This window comes from Taudactylus pleione, unplaced genomic scaffold (genome assembly GCF_031769625.1).
Source record: "Taudactylus pleione unplaced genomic scaffold, aTauple2 ptg000040l, whole genome shotgun sequence".
NCBI classification, from domain to species: Eukaryota; Metazoa; Chordata; class Amphibia; order Anura; family Myobatrachidae; genus Taudactylus; species Taudactylus pleione.
The window spans coordinates 33,917,136-33,939,401 of record NW_028284442.1 but is presented as its reverse complement, the minus strand read 5'-3'; the positions used below and the strand labels follow the sequence as shown (position 1 = coordinate 33,939,401).

General features: G+C 39.1%; 1 protein-coding gene across 2 annotated transcripts in view; it reads right to left on the bottom strand.

Moving 5' to 3' along the window:
- Positions 1 to 22,266, bottom strand: part of TSPOAP1 (TSPO associated protein 1) — a 352,001-nt gene that overhangs the window by 87,155 nt on the left and 242,580 nt on the right. For both annotated transcript variants that reach the window (XM_088455323.1, XM_088455314.1), the window contains exons 7-9: positions 11,929 to 12,012; positions 918 to 1,007; positions 717 to 839 (exon numbers count right to left, since the gene is read on the bottom strand). In XM_088455323.1, coding sequence (XP_088311449.1) covers positions 717 to 839; positions 918 to 1,007; positions 11,929 to 12,012 — 297 coding nt within the window. The remainder of the gene's footprint in view (positions 1 to 716; positions 840 to 917; positions 1,008 to 11,928; positions 12,013 to 22,266) is intronic.

Below are 22,266 nucleotides of genomic sequence, written 5' to 3'. Positions count from 1 at the left end.
CACCCCCGCAGCACAAATCTAATGTCGACATTCTGAGAATGGCAACACGTTGCCTGTTGTCATTTTAACAATGTCGCCATAACGGTCAACATTATGGATGTCAACATTGTAAATGCCGACCTACTGACTAAATGCACCCCATGGTTGCAGCATCCTCAACTGGATGACAGAAAGACGCAATAAAGAACTCTGTGTGGTTTGTATGCTATTTAAGTGGTGAAAAGGGTTAAGAAAAGTAAATAAATATATATTATTATGAATAATAAATCAGGAATATGGACATAGTGAGCACAAGATTTACATGCTGCTGGAATTCGGGGAGTGTGATGGGGAACATTCCAGAAAACGTGGGTGTGATGGCCCCGGCAGCGTGATCTTACCGCACATCCTGAGTAACCTGAAGGTTACTTAGATGTCCAACGGTCACACAGTTGATCCGACGCTGCGTCTTGGAACGCAGCAGCAGATCAGCTTTTGCATATATTATATATATATTATATATTTATTGTGTGTTTCAGGAAAAGAAATGTTCTTTATATTAATTTAAAAAAACAGTGCATAATGTAAAATCAGAGGTCTATATGAAATAAAAAAAAAAAATCAGACTAGACATAAGTCAACAATGTATTTAAAGAGAATGGTTCCTATACTGCCTACGTGAGAGAAATGAGAAAACTGATATTTTAGAACAAATAACAATGTCACGTTACACCAACCTTCAGCACTTGCTCTAGGTTCTCCAGCTTGCTTTGCAATCGATGACTTTCCTTAAGAGCAGAATCTCTTTGCTCAGTCACCTCAACTAAGTGTCTCCTCAAGTCAGCATTTTCAGATTCAACCTACGATACAAAATAATTGTGTAATACTGCCAGAATCTAATTAATTGTTTGACTAAATTGTCTCAGAAATAGTGCTACCTTTGCTGCCCTCTTTACTCTGAGGCAGAGTCTTGAATTCTCTTCCACAAGGCATGCATTTTTTGTTTGAACCTCCTCAATCTGGATTTCCTGCTCCCGATTAAACAGAGAAAGCAGATATAAGGTTAAATTATGCAAAATGGAGTTTTATACATTACAAAAGCTGCTTTGCTTTACTTTGGGCATGAGAAACTAATTGTGTATTCCTTAGGATCTCATTAATCCATTGTATGCTAAGTGCACCTATATCTACGCACAGTTGAGGCAGCCATTGTATGGGATGTGCCAATGGAACCCAGCCTATCAATTCACTAAGGAAATAGTGCCACCACTGAGGTATAAGGCACAGAGTACCTCAATTTTGTAGTGAAGACAATAATCTTTAGTAAATTGATTGGTTGAATGATATGTAATCTTACAAATTGGCTACCCCAAAATCTCATGCTGAAATGTTAGCATACATGTATTAATATGGTAAAAACTCCATTCTAATCTCGTTCACCAATATGGTCTGTACCTGCCTATCATTTCCATTTTAATATTCATCTTCACATTTTATTTCCAGCAGGCATAGCTTGCAATAATTAAACATTTGCATTCATGTCTAGATTTGTTCCTGGGTTGACATTGATAATGTTACAGAGAGCTAAGAGAACTGAAAAAATGTTGGCTCCTGCACAGAAAACATGGAAGGCATGTCACACACATTCTGTTATAAGAGAATATGTTCATTAATTACACTTGAAAAAAAAATAATCAGATGGCCTGACTAGGGTTTTCAAGGCTCTTCATATAAAAAAGTGAGGGTTATTTTTGTATAATAAATATGAAAACAAATAAAGGTGTATACTGTTCAGGACACTATGATTGCGAATATTAAAATATACATTTTTCTGGTGTTTGAGAAAGACTCACATTATGGGTTGCTGCTGCCAAATCACTCTATTAATCTGTTTAGGCATTGCCTAAGTGAATGATGTGTATTGGAAACTGGCACTCCACATAATTTAGTATATTTATTAATGATAGAATGTATGACTGCAGTAATGTGAAAAGATTTAGGGCCTAATTCGGAGATTTACGTAAATGTTATATTTCGTAAATATCTGATGTTTGCATATCTGCGCATGCACAGGAGCCGCACTCCGCATGTGTACATCTGTTTACACCACCTCAGTTGCAGTGTCTCAAAGCCACAGCAAGATTTACATGCTGCTGGAATTGGGGGACTGTGATGGGGAACGTTCCAGAAAACGTGGTTGTGACGGCCGCAGCTCTACTGGCCCCAGCAGCGTGATCTTACCGCACATCTTGAGTAACCTGAAGGTTACTTAGATGTCCAACGGTCACACAGTTGATCCGACGCTGCGTCTTGGAACGCAGCAGCAGATTAGCTTTTGCATATATTAGCACAGCCGCTGTGCTACTCCGCCCATCTCTGAATCAGGCTCTTAATCTTAAAAGATAAATGTGATTATATGCAGTAATGCCATAACTGAAGTAACTAGTAAGGAAAAAACAGGTAAGAGAATGAAATTGGCAGAGTTTCAATGCACACTGGGGCACTAATAGGCAGTGGCTATGTGCCGGCACAGACCGTACCACTTATCAGAGCTTATGGTAATAGTAAAACAGGGTGTACTTACCGGCAATGGGCATAGCCTCTGCTGCAACTAGTCTCTGGCACCATGCTGTTTGTGACAGACTACTGGGCAGGAACAGCTGCTGCACTAGGTGCCACTCCCCCAGACCAATTAAAAGCCGGCATTTCCGGGACGGGCCCCATTGAAAGCAACGACACTGCGACCTAGCAGCTCGTGACCGGATGGAGCGGGACATGTCTGATATAATAATGCCCGACAGGGGCGGCTCAAAGCACTAGCTGACACAGTTGGCATTTGCACTATACTGTACTTGCAAACTGATTAATTTGCCAAAGATTTCTACAGATGCCTGTAAAGAGTATAAACCAGGAAAACCTAAAAGCTGAAACATGAATTCCATGGGATTCTGAAAGCAGGTGGTACACTTTTTCTATGACCTTAGTGGGACTCCAACACCTCTAGACCCCAAAGTTCTACATACTAGGAAAGTCGACTCACTTCTCTGACGACATAAGTTCTTGTTCCATGCAGGTAAATCTTTGTCAGGCACTAGCGTGTCCCAACAGTGGCTGTATTAGAATCTTTGGGGCAGACATTCCCTACTACATTATCAATACCTACTTGTTTGCATCCAGTGCAGTGCTTTGGATAGAGAGTCATATAATTGGTACTATGCATTTACTAACAAAGTACTATACTATGGGGGTATTCAATTAGGCTGCGAAAAGTCGAAATCGGCGATAAATTATCACCGATGACATCATTTTCGCATGTTTCAATTATCCCCGTATTCAATTTCAAAGACTTTTCGCAGGTTCGAAAAGTCTTTGAAAGAAAACGGGGATAAGTTTTCACATGTTTTACATGGCAAAAAAAAATGCAGAATTGGGGTTTAAGGGTGCAGGCTTATAAAAATACCCTGCACCCCTGGGAATGTCATTTAAAAATAAACTGTCAAAAAAACATTTAAAAAAAACATAGGGACACCCCAAAAAAATGAATGAAAAATTTGGGGTGACAAAAAGAAAAAAAATGTAAACCGTGCTCTTCTGCATCACTTCTTCAATGTCGGGAAAAAACATCTGCCGCGGCAATTTAAAACCATGACTTTCTTTTGCAGGAAAAAACAGGGGTACCCCCATGTCTGGACATCTTTAGGGGGGTCCTACAATGAATTCCTGAAAATTCCCTTTATTTTTTTCGTATCTCTCAATTCACCGGGTCCCGTTTTCGCTGATTTTAAATTGAGTACGGGGATAAAGCAGGCACGCGCCCGATACTTTATCCCAGGAAAATCTCCGATGTGAAGCGAAAAGTCCAGCACGGACTTTTTGCTCCCATATTGAATACGGCTCCATATGTGTCATTGCAAAGGACAAATGCAAAATTTCAAGTGATAACTCCCTTCTCCAGGCATAAACATGATAAAATAGAACACAAAACACATAAGGTTTGAAACATTACATGTGCTTGACAAACCAGTATTACAACATGTTATCATGGAGAAACTAATCACTGTAAATCCTACACTGCATTAACATAACACATAATATATTAAGACTGAATAAAATAAAAGCAGCTTTAATTTGTACTATTTAACATGAACCAAATGACAAATACCAGCATATTGCACACTATTTAGTAGACACGCTTGTGTGACCAATCTAAAAAATAAAAAGGCAATAAAAATGAGAATTGTAAGTAATCTGGGCAACTTTGTTAGTTACGTCACATAGGTACGAAGCCCAATATAAAACTAAAAATTTAGGGAATGGATGCGCCAGGAAACCCACATAATATTTCTGATGTAGCTGTACTTATGCCTCTATTTTATATTGGTATCAAACATCCCTTCTTCTTTGATTTCTACAATGCTGCATGTAACGTGTTAGTGGTAACCGGTCTTCCTTACAGATCTGCTACTAACTGATGCCATCTTGCTGAGGGGAAACCAATTATTATTACGCAAGTAACTGCCTAGTACATCTACCAGACTTCGTTAGAGGTCCATGCATGCCAGACTTAAAATTAAAGTACATCCAGGGGTAGGTTTCTGTTTGCCGAACCTGTTACTGAACTTTTTCTTCATGTCGTCTTGTTGAGAGCAAACCTGTCCCCTCCTTAATCTGTGCCCCCTTTTGCTTCCCCATATATATTGCTGTTTAAAAAAAAATTACATAAAAAGAAAAATACAACCAGACATGGTGCACTTATCACTTCCCATGACTATACTGTCTTTTGTAAAATATAAAAATAATGGAATGTGTGTTTCAGCAGAGGCGGCACCTAGTCATTCTGTTGCCTGAGGCCCTCTTTTCCATTACACATATAATGGTAAACATTTGTATACAAGTAATATATTCTATTGGAGAGAAACATAATTTTGGTCAATATTACATACACCAGCAATGTAAAAAGCATTAATCTTTCACAGCAATTTTGAATGTTCCTCAGTTTCTTTTCCCTTACACCTAGGAAGAGCTGAATGATGGTGCCTCATGATACACATCCCTGTTCTCATGTTTTCAATGCCCAGAAATGTGAAAAGGTCTGCAATATCAAATCCCATTTAATATTATTTCTAGCGATTGAGTCTTCAAACCACTAATTTTAACACAGACATTCATGTGTCCATTTATCAAAAAGATAAAATCCATAAACCTGGTGAATGTTAAATTGCTCCAGATAAAGAGATTGTAGTTATCACACCCACAAAATACCAAGTCCACCGCCTGGGTAGGCTATAGCAGAGATGGTACTTAAAGCATATGTATCCATGACAGCACTGAAGCCGGCTGTCCTCCAATTCACTTTGTTACAATTAGCAGTATTTATGCAATTGATCTTAGTCACTGTAAATACATGGGGTTTCATGTTGAATTTACCATTTCTTGTTCTACATTCTTCTTTGTGATTTGTTTAGTTTCTATGTCTAAATGTTTTTTATATTTACTTTTATTGTGTTTATTGTGGAGAGCCTGATTGAATCTTTGGAGAGAGTTAGATAGTATGACAGACAGAGGGAGTGAGTTTTAGTAGTGTGGTGTTACAATAGATTTTTATTGAGAATAAAGTGTCCAATTTGTAAAATTGTCAAAGCCAAAGGTCTTACTGTAGTTGTAATGCAAAAATAAATGGCATACGTTTGGAACAAATATAAATAGCATAAGTTTGTTCGAAAAAAACCTCCAATTTTGCTCTGTCCCAAAAATCGTGGAAAAATAAATCATTAGAAAATTTTCATTTTGGACAAGGGCCAGACTCCCTTTCCACCAGGTGCCTCTGATGGTTCTATGATATATAGGGGTCTATTTACTAAGCAGTGTTAGAAGTGAAAAGTGAAAAGATGCCAGCCAATCAGCTCCCAACTGTCATTTTTCAAACACAGCCTGTGAGATGGCAGTTATGAGCTGATTGGCTGGCACCTTATCACTGTTCACTTCTCCTAACACTGCTTAGTAAATAGACCCCATAAGCTCTATTAATAGTTAGAAAACGAATTTCTTGCAGGGATGTGGACTGCGAATGAAAGTATCAATATGTAAAATGATATTTAGAGTTTGTTGGATTTCTAGAGAATTTAGTATTAATTGTAATCCAAGAGATGTAAGTATATTTAAACATAACATTGGATTTAGGGCTATATCCAATTAGTAGCAAAAATGCGAAAACTTCGGGGCTCTTGGTGCGATTATTTCACATGTTTTGCCTATGCGCGCTCCCATTTTTCGCACTATCCTAGTCTAAAAGACGTAAAGTGGCAATCGCCCGAAAACGGTCAGTGGTGTAACAGGCGAAAAGTACAGCAGAAATGAGGGAAATCTGTCTGCACCCCATAAAAAGGCAAACTGACAAAGGAAAACAATATAGAGGGGTATTTGTGGGCCAATATAGAGGTGCATTTAGGATTCGTAAAGTCAAATAGCTGTTATATGCATTATTTGAAAAAGCGATAGAAAGAAATTATTTTGTCAAAATAAATGCTGTATTTAAATTAGGGTTACATTAAAATGGATGTAAGTATATTTTTGTGTCATTTTGGAGCACGTTTACATTTTTTTTTTAAATATAGCTGGTGCAGCCAACTGTGATATTTAACACACATGAACCATCCAGAGGGATGTAGTCAAGAGGTCGCCAGTCTCTATGCCAACGCTGAAATCCCGACAAGGGAGTTAAGATAGGCGTCAAAATACTGACACCCATCTTAATCCCGATGGAATCCAGGAGGACGCGTGCCCGAGCGAGGTGAGTCCGGGGTGCCGTCCTGATAGCCGCAGGGGGGGGGGGAAAGGGGGTCCAAAGGGTTCTGAACCTGTCTGGATACCAACCATCGGGATGCCACTGTTGGTATTGTGACAGGAGGCATTCCGAAGCCAGCATTGCATACTGATTCCCATCCAGACACCCTCCCCAAAATACCAGACCCACTACTATAAACCCATTTTCCAACACTTAATTGTTTCACCCTAAAACTGTGCATGTCATTATTGGCTAACTAATTTAAAAAATATTTTTGCCTGTTTTGCCATTACGGAGGGTGGGGCGGTCCAAAGGGTACTGAACCAAGTCCTGACATGCTCTGAGATGTTGAAATCTTTTCGCTGCTTTTTGTCTATGAAGAATTTGCACATGTGAAAACTGCGGCAATAGGATTTCACGTAACGCATTTTGTGTGAAAAGTTAGTACCGGTGAACACTTTTCGCACAAACATGACTTATCGCGTCTAATTGGATACCGCCCATAATATGAGGGGGAACAACCTGTTTAGGGTTGATGGAGCAATGCGCTTAAGGAGTTGATAAGGCTTGATCCAATTGCTGTAGACAGTTCTTCTACGTAACCAAACCAAAATATAATGGGAAAAAACTGCATGCGAGAAAGCTATGTAACAAATCAGCTACTCCCATCCTTTTACCCCAATTTAAATTTAGCAAATTAAATTTTCGGTTTCTAATTACATTTTATAAAAATAGAAAACAAAGTAGAGTAGCAGGAAATATCCACTTTGGTTAAATAAACAGACAGCATTTGGACAGAATTTGATAATTTAGGGAAACTGATGCCATCCAATCCAATGAGAGAAGGAGAAATCTCCAGTTATCTGGTATTTTATTTATCAAAGATACATAATTAACTTACCTAACTCTGAATGTATACTAATCCCTAGGTATTTTATTTGAGACCTATACATTTTAAATGGTGAAATGGTTGGAACCAAATCAACACTTCTAAAACTTAGGGCCCGATTCAGATTTGGGTAAACTAGATCTCAAGAAACTGTGTTCCTGGACATGTAGCAATGCGAGGGGTGCAAATGCAAACATTTATTTTGCATATGGGGAAAATACTAGTCGCTTTTGCCTGTAACCCATAAATGCTGGACTGCTTTATTTTTATACTGCAATTAGATTTCAGTTTGGAAACACCCCTCCCAAATGTAAATCATTTTACATCTGCCCCACCTGCAGCGCAACATGGTATTACCAAGGTGTACAGTTACTCGCTCTATCATACTCTATTCCCAAATCTCAATCAGGAACTTAAGCTATGGGAAATAAAACACAGTTTTGAAGGATGGTATTAATGAGTATTAATAAAAGAAAAAAAAAAAAGTGTGTTGCATCCAGTAGCAAAGAATAATATATCAGTAAGTCTTCTGACATAGATGACTAAAAGAAACTGTGTGTATTTGTGTGAGTTTATTCAAAAATATTCACCCACACACTCAGCAACAAACACATTCCAGAGATTTGGGAAATATAACTTGGCTGTGGTGTAAGGAGGGTGCTCACTACTTATATTTCAATTGGATCAGAAAATTGATAATTTTCAGTAAATATTGCATCTACAAAATAAGCTAACACTGACAACTAGTGCATTTCTCCTATAGGGGGCGATTTAATTCAGCGGGAGTTGAATAGCGCCGGAAGTTGGTCCAGGAGCTATTCAATTCAGCACGCTGTTAGGTCGACTAATGATTTCTTCTCGCACCCTTCTGAGGGTGCGAGGAGAAATCAGACTAAAGTGCTGGCCGCAAAGCTGTTTTCCGGCTTATCGCGGCACTAACAGCCTCCCAGCCAGCACTTTAGTCAGAGGATGCAGGTTCTCACGACTAAACACCCAGGTTAAGTCGCGAGTACCAGCATTCTCAGATCTAATTTGTAATAGTCGGATTAAACAGCGCACTGAAATGAATAGCTCCATGACCAACTTCCCTGTGCTCTTCAACTCCAACTGAACCATCCTCTAAAATTACTGTTTTTATTAATTCTTTAGAATTATTCGTAACTAAGGGGTGCCTAGTTTTATGGAGTCACCAATGCAAACTGCAGCTTATATGGCAAAGATAATCAGTATACAGAGGCTTTATAAATGGCATCACATACTCGTATATTTCTGCTTTATTGAAAAGGCCATTTCACTTACTGTTATGGTTGTGGCTGTAACATTTGAATACGATATTGAAAATAGCAGTAGTGCAGGTCCTCATCCCTTCCTTCTATGTGAGGACAGGTACTGTAGGTAAACATGAACAGCAGCATCCTATATTCCTATGGGCTGCAGAAGCTGAGAGCCATTTAGCTTTACAGCTCTCAACAATTTATTATTAAGGTGCCCTACATTTCAGAGAAGAACAGCCCCAATATTAATACCATATACAGAGTGATTATTATTGTATTTCAACCTCATAGCTAAATATCTAAAATAAATTACAACTGTCTTTAACAAACCTGCTCTTCTTTATTTACATCTCTCCAAAGATAAAACACATCTTCGTGTGTCAGAAATAAAAAATAGAATAAAACATTGCTTCCTTTGTCTACATAAAGGTTATTCACCTAACTGGAAGAGAAAAACACTGCGCTCTGATATTTATGTTGGGACATGAGAACAACACATCAATGTATTAAAAGAATTTAATGCTTAAATTATAATAATAATAAAAAACAAAGATACATGTATAAACACAAAGATAAATATGAAAATTGTAAAAATTGATAAATAATGAGCGAGCCTGCTAGTAGCTCATAACAAACAGGAAATTAACAAGCATGGGCCCACTCCAGTTACAGATCCGGGTCACGTGGCCGCTGACGGAGGTCCCGGCGGCGGTTAAGCACAGGACGGTTGCTGACGCCGAATAAGAGACCAACAAGCGGCTTGCAGACCTGTCGGACATCAATGCTTAGCACATCTTGCTGAAATACACTGGTAATTTTCAGTTACTATTTCCTTTGTGAAAAGGACGGCATGGTCCCTATCTACAGGTACTTATCGACAGCCTAAATATTTAAGTACCCAGCAGAACTTTGCGTGACTGTTTATTGCACAATAGGGTACTTTTCTACATGTTATATACAGGCTCAACTTCGGGAACATATGGTCAGCCTCATTAATCACGCTTGAGATTGGCTATATCACTTGTGACTGTGATACAAAACTGGCATTTTTTCAACGGGTTCCACTAATATCATTATTGATACATTGTTGGGGATAGCTATCAGTGGCTACAGGCTCCACCAGTGCCTTAACAATTCACTTGCTACAGCATTATACAGCTCATTCTGCACAGGTATATGGTGTAGCTATTCTCACAGGAGAGTGTGTTTAGATCTGGGAGCCTGATCAACTCCTACATTTGCATGCTTGGTAATTTCCTGTTTGTTATGAGCTACTAGCAGGCTCGCTCATTATTCATTATTTATCAATTTTTACAATTTTCATATTTATCTTTGTGTTTATACATGTATCTTTGTTTTTTATTATTATAATTTAAGCATTAAATTCTTTTAATACATTGATGTGTTGTTCTTATGTCCCAACATAAATATCAGAGCGCAGTGTTTTTGTCTTCTATTGTTTTTGCTTGTGAGGTTGGCAATCACCTCTTTTAACACTGCTGCACTGGCATTTGAATCACTGGCTCATTAGCGCTGAGGTGTTTCTTGTGCATTCACCGAACTGGACCTAAATTACTATTATGGGCTTAAGACAACCTGTAGTCACAAGAATATAACTAAGATCAATGATATCAGTGAAAATCCAATTAGCTGCATATCTAGGACAATAAGTATCTGGTTCTTGAGTCTAAACACGGAGCAACGTGTTGCACCCAATTTGGTCTCCCACATGAGGCCCAATGAGAAAGAGCTAGTTGCTCAGTCCGTGCATAATTAGAATTAGTTTAGAAAATGTACTCTGCAAAAGTCTATGAGGTACAATAACAGAAATAGACACTGCTGTTCCTGTCCTATTCCTGCCTCAGACAGGAAATACGGTACACAAATTTGGCATCCCTATACAGCAGATGGATCTCTCTAAAACCTGAACTGTTGGGGAGCCTTGAGGACCACGTTCGGGAACCTCTGCTATACAGTATGTGCAAGAACTGTACACTTTCTGTTGTCTTCTGCAATTAGTAAGTGTATTGAGTTACTTAGTTTTTGATTGAGCGATTGAAGTGGGCCGGTATACACTGTTATGTCACTCTCCACACTGCTTTCCTAACACCACTTGATGATTAATTGTGATAAATTAGTCTTAAAAGCAAAAGCCATAATGGGAGTTATTACATTGGAGTCTGGGCATTATATTCTGCAGAAAAACTGGATCTACTTGTATAATAAGGCCCATACATCAGCAATTAATTGGGGCAACTCGGCGTTCATCAGATGACTTGGCAGTAGAGGATGAGGAAAAGAGAGTAAGAGAAAAAAAACATCTAACATGAATAGTCACTGCAGGCAGGTGCGTGCACACACACACAGCAAGGGCAGGCGAGCACACGTCACATGTACAGACTCTGAAGACAGGTGAGCACACATTTGCTCAAAGCGAACAAAAATTACAAATTAAGATTACACATTGTTTTCCGATTTCTAATATATTTCCTTTGTAACCAATATGTATACACCATTTTTAAAACATCTCAGACATCACGCTAATTATTTGAAGTTTCCGATCACTAACCGGTTTCTGACTGTATGGGGATGGATGATGTTTGTGTCATTATGCATACACAGCACAATACGACCATTTAGATCACAGTGATTTCAGCAAAATAAACTATAAACTTTCTTATAAAAAAAAACCCCAAAACACCATCACAATGTCAATCAATAGTACCACTGCCTCAAATGTCCCTAATTAATATAATGGCTATATATGTACTAACTGAAAAACACAGATTTAGACTATATAGAAACACGATATTTGAGGGAACACCACTATGTGATTTTAGTGTATGTGTATTTCGCTGTCAGTCAGTTTATAGGATGATCAATCTCAATCTCCAACAATATATCTATTCCAACAAACAGCTGGTAAACAGGAATGAAAATGTTAAAAGCACCTGAAATCAAACTACTGATTGTAAGATTATCAACCACATCGGTTCCCTTACCAATTCTTCACATCTCTTCTGCTTCTTCTTTACTTCTTGCTCTAAGCTTTCGCATTCTTTCCGTTTCCTCCTTAATTCAACTTCCTAATAAAATAAAATAGAGCCGTTTAGCTACAAATATCGTCAGTTTTATATACTATAAGTTACAAAAACATACTTGTGGGTGACATATAATACACAATTTATGCTAATGTGTATACACAGCACCCCCTACTGTAAATTATTATGGATATTAGAAATGATCTTGTGTAAATGGGAAAACCTTGTGTCTTTATATTGTCACAGAGCTCCTTGGTGACTTATATGAAGGTTTCTTCAAGTTAAGCAAGGATCATCTAATAAGTGGAAAAGGATATATTGCTTTATTGTATGTAATAATGAACAGACTTCAAAAACAACAATGGTGCACCTAAACGCCCTCCAGCGCTACTGAAGGAAAGGGCATTGTGGAAAGAAATAAAGCTAAAAAAAGGGCACAAAAGAGAACAAGTCACCAAGTGTGTGTTTAATTGATAATAATAATTATATCCCGCTAAGTGCCAATTACACGTCAATGGATTTTCCACACTCCATCGCACAAACACTCCATTCTTCTGCAATAGCAACACCAAGGACTCAAACCCTTACATATTCATCTATGAAAACCAAGATCACCGAGCCCCCAGCAAAGCACAAACTCCATTTTGTACAATTCTCATCTTTTACTGGACCGATATGCAAACCTCTGCATACGTTACAATCTGTAGTTTTCTTTTTGGCCATAGGATTTGTATGTTATTCTGCCATAAAAAATGTTGTTTTTTTTTTGTAGTTTATTTTTTTCCCCATGTAAGAGGATTACTTTTGCTGCTGATCCTAGAGGAACACATACTGTACCATCCTACAAGTTTAATATTTTTTTAACCCTATTACTTGAAGAAAAGCAAATCCCAGAGGATTTAGAAAATACATTTTTAAAAAATAGTGGTTGTTAATTAGCAAATAAAGACCTCTGACACCATTGAAAAAATACTTTCTATCAGTTGCAGGTATTCAACTGTTGTATGCCCAAGCAGTTAATGGGACTTGTAGTTCTACTTGTGTTTTTCTACCTTTAACGCATTTTTTCTGCCAGCCCACTTCAACTAGGGAATTCCACTCTGTGCTAACCAGGTGCTGACTACATCCCAGGCACAACTACTGTGGGTGCAGGGAGTACAAATGCTATGGGTCCCGAACTGCCTTTGGGGCCCAAGCCTCCCCCCCTGCACCCAGCCACGGCATACAACATAATACTGCTATGGGGCACTGCCTCCCCCTTGTATCAAGACCTGCACTGAACTTGCCTCATGTTCAGCTCAGTATGTGCATTCTGCTGTGCTATAGGCAATGTTAAGAAAAGCTCCAGAGAAGCACTGTAAAGAGAGATGCCTCTCTAGAAGCATTGGGGCCCCCAAGATTTTACGATGGGGACTACAAAGTTCTAGTTTGTTCCCCTACTTAGGTCCTATTAAAGTGAAATTCCATGCTCAAAGTATCCCATGTCTGCTATTTACTGTAAACTAGGTTCATAGGCCCTGATTCAGACCCGCTCGCTGGGTTCTGTGGGCGTTTTTGTTTTTATTTTGTCTCCAGGCCGCTCGCAAAGCTGTGGGTGTCCACCCACAACTTGCGCGAGCGGGCTGGAGGCGGTTGCGATTATCGCAACACATCGGGCTTGCGACGAGACCCTGGGGTAGGGTCTTGGCTGCTGCAAGCCCGAGTGGACTCCCTGCTCTAATAGAGCAGGAAGTCCACTACTGACATCACTAGTGACTAGTCACTAGTGATGTCAGTAGGTCCTCCCACAAACGCAAGGCGTTCCCTAAGGGAACGCCTGCGTTTGTGCAGCCATCCCCCCAACCCGCCTACAAAACGGGGCGAGCTGTCACTCACCATCGACAGCTGCTCCGTCTTCTAGCGAGTCCCGTAGCGACTGAAGTTCAGTCGCTCGGCGGGGCTCGCGCACGCCGGACGCGCAGTGGCCAAACATCAAGCCGCTTGCGAGCGTTGTGCGCTCGCGAGTGGCTCTGAATCAGGCCTATAGTGAGTAAAAAAACAAAACATGTTTAGAGGAATGAGGCCGAAACAGATAATAAATAAACTTACAGTGCAGGTTACTCTAGACAGTAATACACTGCTGTCCTGTGACAGTTGAAGTTACTGATTAAATGTGTATTATTTTGTTTATATTAGTAAACATTTATAAATATTAACCCACACGGCATATGGAATACTAACAGATATTGAAAACTAAATAGATAAGGAGAATTGGCATTCGGCTATTTTCTATATGCACAGAATAACAGATGCTGAGATTTGAATATGGCCCGCAGAACAAAACATACACATCCCATACATTATGTAGAACAAAAGCAGTGGCACCATGAAATTGGTCATCATTAAACTGGGACATTGGAAGCAACAATAAAACTTAAGCTGGGTACACACCATACGATGTATGGTACGATATATTATTCAGATGCAAATCCTATCCTACTTATTGTGTAGTGTGTACACCCGATCCGTCGAAGATGGGAAGATGCAATGAGCGACGCGGTCGTACGCCGAATTGTGCAGTATGTACAGCGCGCACAATGTATTGTTACATCGCATCGCCAAGTAGCACCGCCATATGGTGGGTACCCAGCTTTAAAGTGAATTTTTTTTTATACTAGTGAACCTGTCCAATGTGACTTTCCGCTTGGGTTTGTCTTGCATTCCTATGTTTGTGCCATATTTGCCTCTTCTGTTTAATATGTGCTCTAATCTGTTATCTGCATTTCCCTCTAAAGGGTGTTTCCGGGATAAAAAATATATTTTAAAACCTTGCCTGTTTTCTTAAGGTGGCCATACATCAGTGACTGATAAGGTGGCCATACATCTGCGACAGATTGTCACGATGCAGGGATGTGATCAGAAATTTCCAATCGCCCATCGGAAACTTCCGATCACCCATCATCGATGTTCTGCGATCTGTCGCCGGATCATAGACATTTGTCATGTTAAATGTCTGCGATTTGACGATCGCGATCATCAAATCGGCAAAATCCAACATGTTGGATTTCTGCGATCCTGCGATGCCGGGTTGCAGCATAATGGGCCCCATCCATCTGCGATGGATTGCCGCGATCCTGCAACCCGGCATCGCAGGATCGCAGAAATCCAACATGTTGGATGTTGCCGATTTGACGATCGCGATTAAAAAATGATCGCGATCGTCAAATCGCCGACATTTAACATGACAAATATCTGCGATCCGGCGACAGATCGCAGAACACCGATGGTGGGAGGTCGGCGTTTCCACCCGGAAACGCCGGCATTTCCCATCGCTTCACCAAACACACTCGCTGATGTATGGGCACCTTAAGTCCTGACTACTTACTGCAATCCTTCCTTGTCCAGTCAGTGACACTGGCAACTTCACCTATTCCCAAATCACCCTCATACCACTAATAGCAGACTGTCAGCTTCTTGTACTTTCACAGGAGCTAAACTTGCATCTGTCAGTTACACGGATCATTATGTTGATGGCTTCTCTTCGACTTCCGTTTCCCACCCCTACATCAATCAGAATGGCGCCTTCACCACACTTCATTTTTCTCCTAGGGTATAGGTTATGCTAATAAGAATACTACTTCCTGAGTGAATTTACACTATACAAAAAGACTAGAATTCAGAATAAAAAAAATAAAAAAAACAATCGCTTCAATGGGGCCATAAAAAAGTATGTGCAGTGACTAATCTAGTGAACATTTATGCACCATGACTTTCACTCAACTCAATGTTTGGAACTCTGTAAGAGTGATGCAGCACCATTCTTATACAAAAAAGACCGCACAGTTCTTTAGATGGACTGAACCTAAAGAACTTGTCCGTTTGCCGAGAACACAATAAAAAACGACCATACAATCTTCCTCCCCATCTGCTAGATAGTACACTGACTTTGCTCTTTATACCACTGAGCTTGTGTATGTATTACCAGGTGTGATGCAGTGTAACAAAACTAGAATATTCTGCTCCACAGAGTTCTTGTCTGATACATTTCATTAAAAAAAACTGCAATAGGTTGAAATTCCCAGTTAAATTGATCTGCAACTGCCCTCCTGATTTGTATGCATTTATTATTCATGCATGGATATCACAATAGAAGAACAGTCAGATAAAACCATGGTTGCCTATTGCTTATGTATTTCTGCCTTAAGACTTCCAAATACCGTTGCTCAAACCCAATGTGTGTTTGTGTATGTAAATATATTCACATGTAAGTGTGTATATACACATAAATGTAAAGATTATAGATATAGACACATACACTAGTATATTATACATGCATATACTTTATGGTCCCTAAGGTGTCACCATATTTGGGGGCTGAGGCCTAAAGCCACACAGACTTTTCTCCTGAACCTAGGTGGATTTGTAGGAACATGATGCTTTAAATTATTGCAAGTCTGAGTCATATCATCATTTGCCACTTATTAATTATTTACCACTTTCCCATAATAATTTTTAGAAAAGACTAGAGGCCGAGTTCTCCTTGGTAGTTTTACAGCACTTTCAGCTTGCAGTTTATCATAATCTCAATCAATAGTTAACCACAATTGCTATTATTAAAGTAAAAATTAATTGAAGATGTAACTCCTATTATATAGCCTTACTAATCCAAGCAGTAAAATGACAAACATTACTCAGCCAGCAGAAGCATTAATAGGTTAGAAACAAAACACTTATTAATTCGAGATTTCAACAGCCACTATGACTTTTGTTACACTCTCCGTAACCTGATCTGCTCAAAAGCTAACAGAAATGAAAGTGCCCCTACCTGAAAGGCTGGTGGTCTATGTGATGCCAGCAATCCAGCAAGGAGTTATATGCCCTACCTGCTGTAGCAGCCCAATCCTCACTGCTACCACAGCAACCAGAAGGATTAAGTGGATCAGTCCACTAGGCAAGCGGGGGAGAAGGATAGATGAGAGCCTACAGACTGTAAGCAAGGAAACAACACTCCTTTAATTTAAAGAGCAGCTACACTTTTGCTTTCTTGCATATCCAACCCTCTAATGCACGACCGACATCCAGTGTCTTCTGAGTTAATTTCTTAACAAACATCTGCCATGCTTTGCTCTGCAGTGGAACAAGCTTAATTCCCTAAAGGCTGTCCTTAGCAGGTGTCATGACTGACAGCACACAAAATCCTCTTTTGCACTATCCAGCATCTCTGGAGAAAAATGGTCTTTTGCTACTAGCAAGGCATTTTGAAGTGTACACAGTTTTCTAAAGGACAAAAGCCAGGGCTTGGGCACATGCATACTTTTTTTCCTTACAATAGTTTGTTTCTTTGTATATGAAGCAGAGAAAACATGTCAGTCTTTGGTGCAAATACTTTTTTTTTTACTTTCCCCACATGGAATTGTTTTTGTTTTCTATTTGAATCTGAAGAAATAAAAACAAAAGGGAAAAGGAAGAAATGAAAGTCTTTGGCCAGGTTCATACGTAAACAAGAGAGCAGCATTCAAACTGGACACATAGGGCCTGATTCAGCAAGGAATGCTATTCTGCTTATGCGCACGCAACTGCATTGCTAATGTCAGCGGTGCTATTTAAATGTGTGCATTCACATTGCGTACGCAGCCTGACATAAGGACACCCACTTCCTCTTACATCCATATACTAGGGCAACATAGCAAAACAATCGGTAACATTGGACCACCTATACGCACAGTTAAGGAAGCCTACACCTCACTCAGGAATTGCGCACTTCTGCGCAAGCTATGAGACCTCAGGAGGCGTCAGGTAACGCAGGGACTAATTTATGCACGCCCATGCAACGGCGTAGAAACACACTGGCACGCCTGCGTTCGCCCGACCACCCCCCACAAACAGCATTTCCTGTCAATCACTCTGCTCTGGGTCTGTGTAGCCTCTGCAGACGCAGTTCCCTTTGCAATTACAAGTACGCGCACACGCACTATGATGCATACGCATGCGCAGTGCAAATTGATCGACTGCATGCGTATACGCAACCGTGTTCCTTGCTGAATCAAGTCCATAGTGCTTTTCATTTCTGTCTATTGAAGGGGCAGACAGTGCTACTGACTTGATGCAATTGTACAGTGCAGAGCAGTGCCCTACACCAGGGCCACAGAAATAAGGACTTCTGCCAAATAAAGACTAAAACACACAAAATAAAGCTAGAAAACATCAATGTGTTATATAGTGTATGTTGCAGCATGAAATGTACAATCCAATAATGTAACATATAGGTATTGGTGAAGGTTCAGAGAAGATATTTCTGTGGTAGCACGGTACATTTCACACCTTTCTAATAATTTTTGAGCCAGGAATAACTTTATTCAGCATATTTTGTGCTGTTTTGAAGCACTGAAACTCATCAACAAAATGATAATCTAGGGTTATTTACACCTGTGTTTTTTGCTGTTGATTCCAGAAACATTGGTGCAATATTAGGGGTAAATTTACCAAAAGTCAATTTTTTTCGATAAAAAATCGATCTAATTCGATATTGTGTTTTAGGGGCTAAATCACACATTTACTAACATACACATTTTTATATTGTTTTTTAAGCATTAGTAAATTTGTGATACCCCAAAACACAAACTCAATGTTTATTGATTTAGATGGATTTTTAAAAGATCACGTCCGGAATTGAATTATCCACGATAATTATTGCTATATTGCGTGTTCATTTAATGGGCATATTGCCCATTAATTTCACTTAACACGTCTATGCGAGCTCCCGTTTAATGCACAATTTAATTAGGAAATGCTTATTTCGGCTTTCGCTCAGTAATTCTTGCTGGTAATACCTATGTTAAGTGTGGGTAGAAATGGAGAAATCCAGCCCGTACCCCCCTAAAAATTAAATTAATATCGGATAACAGCATATAAATCTGTTAGTGGTCAAAAGCAAATTAAATGCGTCAAATGGCTGTTATATGCATTTTTAAAACAGTGAAAAAATTATAGAAAAGACTTTCTGCAAAAAAAAAAAAAAAAAGCTTTAGATAAATTTGGGGTGCATAAAAATGAATGTAAGTAGATATTTGTGTGATTTTAAGCCACTTTTATGTGTGTTCAAAAACACCTGTAACTCCAACCTGCAAAAGCTCCCTCTTATATCTGTCTTAAATCTTGCAACTCATTATTCTGCAGAAATTCACTCCAAATATGACATGCTGCTATCGGGCAAATTAAGCTTTTTAAAAACGTCTTAGTACCTAATTAATCATTATTGAGAGTGTCCCAGTGGTTCTGAACCAAGTAATGACATTTGTAGCATAAAATAGGTATTTTCCCCAACTGTTCACCTGTTTAAGAGGCCTTGAAAAAAAGATGCCTTAACTCCTATGGAGAATTAAAGCACATTATTGAATAGCTTTAAATTCACTTCTCCCGTAAAAAGTCACATTTACACCAGTTAATGACTTATTGTAACTTATTGAAATTGGCCCTAAAATCGATAAAAATTAGACCTTTAGCGAATTTACCGCTTAGTACCCATTTTCTAAAAGCCAAACTGCTTTTTACATTTTTTACAATGCTCATAGACAGAAATAATTAACTAGGAGCCTGCTATTGGCACTCAGGAGCCGAAGCATGTCACCCACAAGTTTTATATTGTTCCTGTAGTGGCACATATGAATTAAAATGGATAAAAAAAAAATGTATTCTGCTAACTGAAGAGTCAGCTGGGGCATTCATAAATTTACATTAGACAAAGCCTTGGCATGCTCTGGTACACTTACCAAGGTTACAGACTTTTTTGTTTTAAACTACGATTTGCTTTTTAAATTCCTTCCGTTCCAAAAATCCTTTAACCTGCAGCCCAGAGATGATAACCTGTGCACCACCTTATCAGCACCGATAAATTACATACAGGATAGCATCTACATAGCGGTTTGTAAATTAAGTCACTTTCAAATAGTGTAAAAAATAGGAAAGCGCCTCAGTATAAGAAGAATTAAGCAGATGAGATCCAGTTCTATATAAAAATAATATGCAATATTTGCAGCTGTTAGACTAGACCTATAAGAATGTTTGTATTGGAAGATGCAGACATAATTGATGCTTAAACAAAAGAGCAATATAATGGGCCATATTTACGTCCAACAGCGAAGAGCACTGGGGGCGCTTATACGCAAATAAAGTACAATAAGATTGTGCACAGATAAGTATGGTTTACCCATGGAGATGTGGGCAATTCTGTGTAGAGCTGCTAGGAAACGTGTCTTTTATGAGTACTTCACACCTGGTGCAAAGATATCTGCTGATGATGGGGATGTAGGCACCTGCGCTCATAGCCTGGGGTTGTCACAGCTAATGAGGGGAGATGGACAGTGACCACGGTCGGCTGGGCCCACAGTAATGGGGCCCATCCATCAGCGATGGACTGTCGCGATCCCGCGATGCTGCAACCCGGCATCGCAGAAATCCAACATGTTGGATTTTCCCGATTTGCCGATCACGATCAAAAAATTATCGCGATCGTCAAATCGGGGACGTTTAACATGTAATATTTCAGCGATCCTGCGACGGATCGCTGACCATCGATGTTGGCCGGCCGGCGTTTCCACCCGGCAATCAGCATTTCCGATCGCGCCGCAGGATCACGGAATTACTGGTCAGATGTATAAGCACCTTAACAGGAAAACACAGTGTGGGTCTGAATTCCTTTACTAACAGGGTCAGCAAAAAATGCCTTAGTGAGTAAAAGTATATGTTACTAAATCAGATACGGGTAATGTATTTTAATCCTCAGCATGCATCTACTCTTAATTTATATTTGAATTTAGGTCACATACTGCAAAATGTTTTTTTTTAAAAAAACCTTTCATTTAGTAATATTGTATTTTAGTAAGTACACAAGCACCAAATGACTCACTAATCCAGCCATTTTAGATGCTAACGATTTGTCAAGTATTTGAAAATACTCCTCTTGCATTATAAGAGTACAAATCTTTGCCTATTACACTTCAATTACTTGTTATAAGTACATAACATTTCTCATACCAGACACACTGCTGGTAAATTAGATAAATCATTCAAGTTCATTCTGATTCAGAAACAATGTGTGCACTTTTGAAAAGTACATGCCAAATATTGTGGAACATATAAATGACAGTAGGTTTTTTATTTTTTAATATATATGATTATTATAGGGGGATTCATCATCTACACCGTCCACAATGTTTTCTTTTTCTTTATAGTTAAACAATACAGAACGAAAATAGCAGATAGTTGTGAGAAGAAATGTATCAGAAAACAGATTAGCAGCTGGTTACAAAGAAGTACAAATCAGCATATGTCTAAAGATGAGGTGCTTTATCAGATAAAGTGCATATAAACAAAAAAAGTATTCTCCAAAGAAATCACACACAATATGTACTACAAGAAACTCCTATTTCAGGTATGCACTTACACAGCAAGCAGCTTCCCCAAACCATCTTTGCTACACAAGACAGTGAAAAGCGAGGTGTGCTAATATTAATGCATAAAAGAGAACCTTGTACATGGACTAGGACAGCTGTAGACCCTGAAGGTCGCGATTTTATTGTGACTGGCACTACCTGCTATGAAATGGTTACATTAATCGCAGTATATGCCCCTATCAAGGGTCAAGGATTCTTAAGTTCTTTGATAAAGCCTCCTGAAATGAGGGCACAAGTCAGAGGATACATGCTGGTTCACAGATACTTATTATACCCTTTGGGGGTTGGGTACAATATCCCAGTGGCAACCATCCCGACAGTCACAATACAGTCAACGGAATCCAGATGGTCAAAATCTAGACGAAATCCAGCAAGTAATCTAACCCTAACCCCCCTATCCCGCAGCCTGACCCTAATCCTCCCCCTAGTGCCTAACCCTAAAACTAATACTAAAGATATAGGCGCCTTACGATCACTTATATATGGTTATTTTAGACAGGCAGCAAAAACTTGCAAGTGGAGGAACCCCGATGTCCTCCGGTAGTCTAGTTAAATACAAAGTATGCAACTTGCGCCTCCAGAACTGGTCAGTTTGTTTATGTATCTGTGGTGTTTATAAATGAGGATACAGTGGGTAAAAGCTCAATAAATGTTTACTTGATGAAAAAGTATAATAAAGAATAAACAATGAATGTCTGAAAAAAATATATATATATCTTAATCCAACTAAAATAGATTACTTCAAAATGTTACAGGAAAGGGGAGTCCTTTTTCCTCCAGCAAATAGACACCAAAGGAAGAGCTCACAAAATTAGCAAAAATATGTATTCATATCACAGATAGATGGAAGGGCAATAGTATATGTGTA